Here is a 10498-nt window from a genome sequence, read left to right as displayed (position 1 = left end):
GAATCACTAAACGGTTGTGTCAATATTAGTTTTGGTTTAAATTAATAGTTGATCTTTGCTTCATGTTATAGATGTATCGGAAATGAGTGTTGGTTTTTGTTCATTTGTTGTTTCATGCCGCACTCAGCAATATTCCCGTCATATGATGGCAGTCTGGAGATAATCAAGTCTGGGCCAGACAACCCAGTTAGTGGCGTCATGAGCATAGTTAAACGCAATTGGGATACAAGGACATTCATCAATCAAGTCAGCAAACTTGACCGCTCGATCCTGTAAATCACCCATCACGAAAAGCAAGGTTTGCTGAAGATCAATTTTAACCCGGATCTTCATGGGTGAGCATGATGCCGGAAAACATGCTCATCCCGACACAAAACACAGTTGCAGTGTGCCAGAGGGACATATGGGCGATGTCCTTCTGAAACATTATTTTCACACAAAAATATTTTACCCCAAGCCAATATTAAAAGCAAGCTGCCCCTAAACCCTGTACATTTCCAAATACGAAGTTCGTCTTTATACATTCAGATATGTCCTTTGGAGAATATCACCAAGTCCAGCGCGAGGTGAGGTGAGGTGAAATGGGGTTTAACGTGCACTTATACAGCGACATGCATGTACGTGTTTGTGTGGCTGCTTGTACTAGTCCGGACTGATGCCGATTTATAGTGCTAGCTCACTGAAATACCATGCTGCAGTTTAACATGAATAAACCACTCAGACACAGTATACTGACTCCGAGCTGACCAGTCCTTGTTTTAGCCCCTTAATGCCGAGCGCCAGACAGGGTAACAACAAGTACCATATTTTAACGTCGTTTGGTATGACGCGGTCGGGGATCGAACCCCGGACCTTCCGCTTTCCGGGCGGACGCTCTACCACTAGACCACGGAGGCGGTCTCCGGCGCGAGCAAGGTTGTGTGTGCCCAGCAGAAATCCGTCGATCCTTACTAGTCTGGCAGATGTCAAAACCACGCAGAATTTATTTGGTTGGTGAACTCTGCAGGGATGTTAATGGACCAGTAGTTTGTTTATTGTTTCTTTGTTTATTTGATGTTTAACGCCAAATTCAGCATTATTCCAGCTATATGACGGCGGTCTGTACATAATCGAGTCTGGACCAGACAATCCAGTGACTGACATCGTGAGCATCGATCCATGCATCAACCAAGTCAGTGAGCCTGACCACCCGATCCCGTTAGTCGCCTTTTACAAGCATAGTCGCCTTTTACGGCAACCATTGGTTGCTGAAGACCTGTTCTACCCCGGATCTTCACGGGTCCAGTGTTTTGTAATTTAGTGGACTGTACTGTGGCAATTATGCCCTTAAAAAGAGTGAATGATATAAGTGACTGTGACAGTGATAATCTTTTTTTGAAAGATGTGCTACATGTATTCTTTGTTAACAGCGAATATGTCTTGCCACAGTATACATTACTATATAAATCGTTCTTTTGTTTTCATAAATATTTGTTGCCGTTTTCACCAGATGGCAAATGGTCCCGTTTTGCAGAGGTGCCGTTTCAGCCTACACCCGTATAGGATAACAATAATGTGTTTATATATCTGAGTATTTGTAGGGTACGACACGTGTAGTTGACATTAGCATTTCCAAAAGTGCTAAATACAGCAAGTGTTTAAACCTTATGGTCAAATTACATCCCGATCCCCGAGACCTCAGCTTTTTTCCTTTTATCGATTAGTATTGCTTCCGGTTGTGGAAGGTCGGATTATTATTTTTGGTTAGTTTTCACAATGTCTGAACTAGGCTTAGTTATCAATATTAACGGCGAAGAATTTCTGTTCACAACACCATGTTACACACGGGGTAAGAGTGATGTAATTGTAACATTTGTTATGGATTTGAGGGTACTTCGGAAATTCCTGGGTTTTGTCCGATCGCTGTGATGTTTTATGTCCGTTTACGATATTCTTGGAATATCAACATTTTCATTGTCGACTAGATCTAGATCTACAATCTTGTGAAGCTTTACTGGTGTGTGTGGGCCCGATCTCAAATTTTTGTGGTGAACGTTTGTTCCTCTGCATTCTGAAGTTAGATTTCGGTGAACAAGTAATTAAAACGGCACCGCATCAAAACTGCCCCATATGTGGATCGCGGAAACGGCCTGTTTGTGCAACTACTGCATAATATAATCTACATCAACATGATATAGTCAGCATTTGAAGAAGTAATGTGTCATTCAAGTGTGTCACTCTCACAACCAGCGTAGGTGTATTTCTTTTTTTTCTAAGGTGTTTGTGAAAAAGAAAAGAAAAACACTTTTGAATATTTATTGTCCTGACATTTTGCTACCTCCAATCATGTACCTGTACTTAATTTTATCAGCTTTACTGGGCACTTTCAATTTTAAAAACTCAAATCCACCACAACAACAATATGCACACAGCCTTCTAATTAACCTGATGTTCATACAGTATCACTGTCAGTGAAAATAAAACCTGTTTACACTTGGTCTTGTCACTATTTCATCAACTCAAAATGGCTAGAATGTTGTAATGTAAAATGTAACATGCCTTATCATTGATCGTGCAAACTAGGTTTTGTACCAGTACTGTAAGATCAGGGTTGTATCAATCGGCATATTATAAGCATGTATTTATAAATCACTGTCACATAGTGGTGACACAGGTGTTAAAAACACATGCAAAGACCAGTCAATTGTTCACCTGAAAAAAACATGGGAACATATGGTACAAGTCAAAAAAGGAAATGCATCAGACATTTGTTTTGTCACAGATGTGTCTAATTTTGAAATGTCCTCATCCTGTCTACCATAAACCTTTTGAAAAGCTTTACTAAGGACCTGAATGTTGCAATCTCATTCAAATCAGATCTTAGTTCTCACTGACGCTAAACAAAGATCTGAGGACATCCCATTACAGGTCACGTCAGACAGTAATGTTTAGCGGTAGTGAGATCTAAGATCTGATTTCAATGAGATTGTGAATGTTGTAACCCTTATCAAACATCTTTTGAGCAAAGAGTCAGATTTCAATCTATGGCTGAAATCTTGCCGATGTGACATAAAGCACTCACTCACTCACTCACTCACTCACTCACTCACTCACTCACTCTGTTACACAACATTTTGCCATTCAGCTTCACCAAAGTGGTAAACATCTGAGACCTGCATCACTTCGGGCTTTCCTCCCACATTAAGCTGACATGACGTGATATAACTGGAATACTGTTAAGAGTGGCTTTAAACCCAACTCACTCACTCACCCACTCAGGCTTTGGTCTAGTGGACAAAGTGGCAGAATGCTGGTGTAAAACAACTTAACTTTTTCAAATTTCATTTGTATTTTGATTGCAGTGCTTCCTTGGCCTTGATCTGTGTTTTTCTGATGGAAACATGAAGAGCTGACAGATATTTAATCTTTATGGTTAACAGCCAAGGAATTATTGAATCAAGTATCCAAGTATGGAAGTACAGAACGAAATGCATGAGAATAACCATGACCTTATTAAAGAAGATCTGAACACTGGAGATGCTCGAGGTGAGATAGCAGCAAGTACCAGTGATAGCAATGTGTGTTACAGTGTGGTCAAACTGTTTCCATGTATCGAATGTGGGATAACATTTACAGACCTTGGCGACCTGCAGGCACACATGAGACGTCAGAATGGTGCCAAGCCCTATCAGTGTGGCGAGTGTGGGAAAGCATTTACTGAATCAGGTGATCTGCAGACACACATGGAACATCACAGTGGCGGAAAGCCATATACGTGTGGTGAGTGTGGGAAAACATATGCAACATCTAACAGTTTGCAGAGGCATATAAGGCTTCATAGTGGAAACAGGCCTTTTAATTGTGGCGAGTGTGGAAAATCTTTCACAAATTCAAGTGACCTGAAGAGACACATGATGGCTCACAGTGGAATTAAACCTTTTAAGTGCAGTGAGTGTGGGAAGGCGTTCACTACATCCAACTATCTGCAGACCCACATGAGATATCACAATGGTGAGAAGCCCTACCCATGTGGCGAGTGTGACAAAGCTTTTACAACGTCAAGTCACCTGCAGACCCATATGAAGTGTCACACGGGGGACCAGCCTTATCAGTGCAGTGAGTGCATGAGTACATTTACCACGTCCAGTTACTTAATGACTCACATGAGATGTTCTCACAAGATACTCAAGCCGCACCAGTGTAGCGTGTGTGAGAAAGCATTTAAACGTTCAAGTGACCTGCAGACACACATGAGGAGCCACACCGGAATCAAGCCCTATCAGTGCACTGAATGTGGAAAAACATTCACACAGTCAAATCACCTTCAGGCACACCTGAGGTCTCACAGTGGAGCCAAGCCTTACCAATGCAGTGAGTGTGGGAAGGCATTTTCAACGTCAAGTAACATGAATGCACACATGATGTGTCACACTGGAGTGCGGCCTCATCAGTGTTTAGAGTGTGGGAAGGCGTTTGCAACGTCCAGTCAACTGCGGACACACATGAGAGGTCACAGTGGAGTGAGGCCTTATTCATGTACCAAGTGTGAGAAGTCATTTATAACGTCAGGTCACCTGAAGAGGCACATGACCTGTCACAGTGGGGCCAGGCCTTATCAGTGCAGTGAGTGTGAGAGAGCGTTTTCACAGAAGGGTCATCTTCAGACACATATGAAATGTCACCGTGGGGTCAAGCCTGTTTAGCATTGTTTTCTGTATGTCTTTGGTGATGCAGCTAAAGAACTTAATTACTGACAAAGTCTTGTTCTAGCAGAGACCATAAGATGTTATTTTATGGTCTCTGGTTCTAGTAAGAAGCTTAGGATGTGACCCAAAAGGATGCAGACAGCCTGTGCTTCTCAGCAATGAAAATACCTTGAAAGTTCATTGGTAATTCACAAGAACATACATCAGCGTTCATGTCTGTATGTTGCATCCATTGGCATGACATTTGTTTTGGAAATAGCATGAGGACACACAGGTATAATCACAAATTAACTTGTTAAGGAATTCTATCTTGGGTGAAAGGATTCACAAAGAACCAAGTTTCGGAAATCAGTGACAGTCATTTCTGGTGATGGTTCTGTTGTTCATCCAAATAAATATATCCTTTCTCAAGCATGTCAAATGTGTTTTTGTTGTCATTGTGTTTGCGTTCTATACTCCTTGTTGGGATTCCTGAGTGAATATTGTCCCCAGTCACCTACTACATGACAGCAGTAGTGACCTATTGGTGTCATTGGAGTTACCTTGTGTGGATCAGGTTGCCCGATTGACTTGGCTGACATGTTGCTGCTGGTGTGGATTGTTGCCCAAACATTCACAAAGGTTTGTCTGATCCAGCTTTTCCAGAAGGGTGCAGGGATGTACGTCATCTTTTCACCTACATCCATGAAAGCACAAGAGGGTAACATGTGCCCAGTGTACATGAACTCGTTATTAGTCAGTTACAGTAATATATACGGTCGGGTACAGTATTAGACACTCATTTCACACTGTCACGTGGTTGTATGTTACACAAACCGACCAATAACAAGTTCCTGTGCTGAATGTGGGTAATAAGTGGATACCATTAAAACATTTTAAACCAAACTACAATCACATCATTTTGAGATATCAGCCATGTACAATTTTCACTTTGATGACTGATTGAAGTTACTTTCAAACGTACGAGGGGTGTTCATTAAAGATTTCCCCTTAACCACTTAGGGTTATCATATTTGGTTGAAATTTCACATGTGTAATGATACATAGAGGTTATCACACGAGTGTGTTTGGGGATATCCAAATATCCTGCATTAGGAATAAACATTGTATTTAGCGAGCCTTGGCGAGCTAAATACATAGTGTTTATTCCTAATACAGGATATGTACCATCCCCAAACACACAAGCGTGATAACCTCTTTATCATATAATGTCATTATTTAATTCTATGCTTGAAAATCGCTTTCCCTCTCTCACAAACATTACCGAAACATTGCGAGTTTTACTGCAATGCGCACATTAATATTTATGACGTCAGAGGGTAAGTGACGTTTCAGTCGGACAGTGACAGTAGCCAATATAGTTCCAACTGAAATCGATTTCTTATACAGTGGCGAAGCAACATAAACGCAAAACATCAATTGTTTTTAATTGCCTTTTGCGGCAATCCATCGGTCTGTTCGCTAGAGTAACTGCCCTTTGTCAAAGGGAAGCTACTCTAACCCTAGTCTCTGAGACGTCACGGCCATGGTCAGACCTTGTTGACAGTCGGTCTGTCCTGTCATAACGTTAAGAAGTGTAGTTCGATGTACACACAGCGACAAAACGAAACAAGGTAACAATTCACATATATTTCGGCCAAATCCAACTATTTTAATTTGTGGAGAAGGTTTCAAGCCGCAGAGATCTACAAGCACAGATATGGCTACTGATCCCGCTTGGCTAGGCCTCGTGCCCTCGCAAAATTGTTTCGAAATTTATATCTCCAAAGTTGCCAAAACTTATAAAAGCCTTATCTACGTCACAGTTAGACAATGATTTTCAGTATATAAGACTGTTCTTAATAATGAAAGCAATTATCTCTATAGTTTATCCAGATTCCCGATGGTTAGTTCTGACTCGATCCCCGAATGACGAGGGCGACGCCATGTTTGTTTATAAACAGTGAAAGTAGTCCCTACTTGACCTTTGATATTTGCATCTCTATCCGCATATGCTCACACCTTTCCAAAAGCAGGAACGAGTCAATTGCTCAAAGGATCTTTTGGACATGTGCCAAAAAAAACCCAGGCAAACGTTTTTAGCAGACTTATCACACAGGATGAAACATGGGTCCATCACTATGATCCTGAGACTTAAGTTCAGTCGATGCAATGGAAGCATGTGGAGTCACCACCCCCAAAGAAGGCACGTTTCCAACCCTCTGCAGGCAAGGTCATGCTCACGGTGTTTTGGGACCAACACGAAGTAGTGATGATGGATTTCTTGGCAATTGGTACCACAATTACAGGAGCTTATTATGCTTCACTGCTGCGGAAATTGCGGGACGCTATCAAGCTTAAGAATCGTGGCATGCTGACCAAGGGTGTCCGTCTCCTGCAAGACAATGCTCCAGTACACAACTCTCATGTTGCCCAGACAGAAGCGCGGTCCCGTGGCTATGGAATCCTTCCACACCCTCCTTACTCTCCTGACCTTGCACCATCTGACTTCCACCTCTTTCCAACCATGAAGGCATTTTTGAAGGGAAAACGTTTCACAGATGATGAAACACTGATTTCTGAAGTCAAGTCCTGGTTTGAGACGCAAAATGAGGGCTTTTACAAGCGAGGTCTCCATAGTTGCATAAAAAGATGGGAGAAGTGTGTAACTCTCAGTGGTTTCTATGTGGAGAAAGACTGTTACCTATGCCAAGTTTCATTCCACTAGGTCCATCGGAAGTGGGTCAGGGGAAATCTTTAATGACCACCCCTCGTATATCTGGTCATATTTTGGAAACAAACTGATAACCTTTCATGTTTTGTACATAACTTTTTGTGAGTGTTTGTGAAATGAGAGTATTTACACAGGTAATTCATATTATAAATGTTTGGCTAAAAACGGCACAACCCCGCCCTAAATATTTCACCATCGTGTTCTGCTACTTATACCCTCACCACGCATCATACTTCACCAGGAAACGTACAAAGCATGCAGTGGTTGGCATGGTAACACCACAGCTGGAATAAACCTTGCAGTTTCACGTTTTCGGCCATATGGTTTCCGGGGAGATGTAAATGTAAAGTTAACCACAGGCGGACAACGGACGATGGATAGAGCCAATAATTGTCTTCAACCCACGAGCCGCGAATAGCTGCAATACTGCTGGTGGGCTGAAGGAATATGCACTCACTCTTCAGCTCAGTTGAACTGAACGTTTAGATTGACTAAATCGCCGCGTGCTCACGAGGCATATCCAAACAAAACATCAATGCAAGTTGAAAGTTAGAACGAACTGGCGGATATAACGAACTGTGTTTTTTGGTCCCGACAATTTGTTTTATATTTTATCATATAATATATGGATATAACGAACACGTTTGTAACGAAATATTGTGATTGAGTATGGTTTTACGCCGCTTTTAGCAATATTCCAGCAATATCACGGCGGGGGAAACCCGAAATGGGCTTCACACATTGTACCCATGTCGGGAATCCCGGGTCTTCGGCGAGATGAGCGAACGCTTTAACCACTAGGCTACCCGATGTAACGAAATACGGACATAGCGAACTCATTATGTGGTCCGTGTTTACTCTGTCAATACGTTTAAATACAAAATATCTAGTAGCAAGGGTGCATATACATCGATCATTTTCATCTTTTGCTTTTAATGAGTGAGTGAGTTTGATTTTACGCCGCTTTTAGCGATATTCCCTCAATATCACGGAGGGGGATACCAGAAATGTTGTTTTTAATGAAGGTTATTTTATGCCATTAACGGTAGCGTAAGCATTGCTTCCCACAAGCCTAATAAGCCTTGCCCCATCTCTGCCATCACCAGTCTGTCGACCACCCACATACACTTAGTGGAAAACCGTTCATGGCGACGTCGGAAAACCTTGGCTCTCTCATCAGATCGATGCAGCATAAATCCTGTCCTAACGGGGTCGTTAACACACTGTCTGGTGAGATCTACATCACAATCCTGGAATTGCTGGTGTAGTGGATGCCGCGAGGTCAACCTGTTGAGACCAACACATTGATTGAGGGACACATTGCATTGAATACCTAGGCTTCAGCCGGCTGCGATTCTCACGCTTCCCCCAAAAGCACGCACAAACAGCCTTATTAAATTAAAAGAAAAAGTAGTTTGTTTATCTAACGTTGGTTGGTTGGGTTGTTGTTTAACGCCGCACTCAGCAACATTCCAGCTATATGACGGTGGTCTGTAAATAATCGAATCTGGACCAGACAATCCAGTGATTGACATCATGAGCATCGATCCACCCAATTGGGATACGATGACATGCATCAACCATGTCAGCCAGCCTGACCACCCGATCCCGTTAGTCGCCTCTTACGACAAGCTAGTCGCCGTTTATCTAACGATAAATATACTCACCAACTACTGGTGCTGATTGCGTCTTAGCTGATTCAATTAATCAACGCCTATGTCATAACCCAGACTCGATTATTTACAGACCGCCGTCATATAGCTGGAATATTACTGAGTGCGGCGTTAAACAACAAACCAATCAACAAGCGGTATGTCATGGCATGTTGAGATTTAGTGAGTTCTCACAAGTCAGAATGTTTCGAGAATCATAAAGTAATTATTTAGTTGCTTACCAATCTCAGAAAATTGTATGTTTGTATGAAATACATGCGAACGGTAATTGGTGTTTGTTGTCCTCACAAATTTTATTTCTATATAAAAAAAAAAAGGTGGTGTCGTTTTCGTTAAAGAAGTCTGGATCCCTTTGTCGACAGGTGCCGTTTTTGTTGATCCCGTCGCCAAACGACCTGGGTTTGTCCATTTATCGATTATATTGATTCCAGTTGAGAAAGGCAACTACAGTCGGGAGAATAATGCTGATCTACTTTGACATCTTGTTTCACCATGATTAAAGAAGTACTAAGCAGGTGCTTTCTCAGGTGACATAATAAATTATGTCTTTTATGTGAGAGAAAAGTATATCAATTTCAGAAAAAATGTAATGATTGATTAGGACAGAGACCAAATACCGGTTTATGGTCTCTGATTAGAGGTATTGTTTATGTAGATTATATTACTTTATCGATACTCGGAAATGTTGGATTGACCTATACTTCGTTGTTTTGTGTGCTCATGTGTTGACCAACTCTTGAATTATGGAGTTAACGTTTCTGCACATTTTTCATACGAAGTCCTAAGATTTCGGGGATCGTGCTAAAACGGAATCTCGTCAAAACGGAATTCTTCCTGGCCAGAATGGCTTCGGCATCCCGGCGAAAGCAACGCGGTATATTGTTAGTCAGTTGGGTTTAAAGCCGTTTTGAGAGTTCTAGTAATGTTACGGCGTGCCAGCATAATGTGGGAGGAAAGCCCGAAGTAACGAAGGTTTGGCTAGCCATGTCCACTATCCCACCGTTCGAATCTTCAGTTGTAGGAGATGTTGTTGCCCTCTATTCCACGGTGGAACATTTGGTTGGTTGATTGGTTGGTTTGTTTTTGTTGTTTAACGCCGAACTCAGCAATATTCCAGCAATATGACGGCGGTCTGTAAAATAATCGAGTCTGGACCAGACAATCCAGTGATTGACATCATAAGCATCGATCCAGGCAATTGGGATCGATGACATGTATCAACCAAGTCAGCGAACCTGACCAACCGACCCCGGTAGTCGCCTTTTACGACAAGCATAGTCGCCTTTTACGGCAAGTATAGGTTTGCTGAAGACCTATCCTACCCCGGAATCTTCACGGGTCTGATATTTGGTAACTGACGTCGCACATTTCAAGGATTTCCGGCGGATAACACTGCTAACGCCGCCCTCCATCTCAGCAGATATGCT

General features: G+C 42.1%; 1 protein-coding gene across 2 annotated transcripts; it reads left to right on the top strand.

The window, feature by feature from the left end:
• Window positions 1-1719: 1719 nt before the first annotated feature.
• On the top strand, window positions 1720-5039 carry LOC139456298 (zinc finger protein 16-like). Of its 2 annotated transcripts, none has more exons than XM_071237926.1 (2): window positions 1720-1742; window positions 3342-5039. In XM_071237926.1, exon 2 carries the CDS (start codon window positions 3450-3452, stop codon window positions 4680-4682), a length of 1233 nt encoding a protein of 410 aa, XP_071094027.1. In that variant the 5' UTR covers window positions 1720-1742; window positions 3342-3449; the 3' UTR covers window positions 4683-5039. The 2 variants fall into 2 exon arrangements, with proteins under 2 accessions (XP_071094027.1, XP_071094026.1); XM_071237925.1 differs by having other exon boundaries at window positions 1726-1828.
• The last annotated feature ends 5459 nt before the right edge of the window (window positions 5040-10498 follow it).

The sequence above is a fragment of the Haliotis cracherodii genome, unplaced genomic scaffold (assembly GCF_022045235.1).
Source record: "Haliotis cracherodii isolate W230 unplaced genomic scaffold, xgHalCrac1.p SCAF_11, whole genome shotgun sequence".
Classification (NCBI taxonomy): domain Eukaryota; kingdom Metazoa; phylum Mollusca; class Gastropoda; order Lepetellida; family Haliotidae; genus Haliotis; species Haliotis cracherodii.
The sequence above is the reverse complement of the archived record's forward strand: the minus strand, read 5'-3'. Positions and strand labels throughout refer to the sequence as shown.

Excerpts from the sequence above, each read along its gene's own strand:
- LOC139456298 (XM_071237926.1), top strand. The coding sequence starts at position 3,450 with ATGGAAGTACAGAACGAAATGCATGAGAATAACCATGACCTTATTAAA.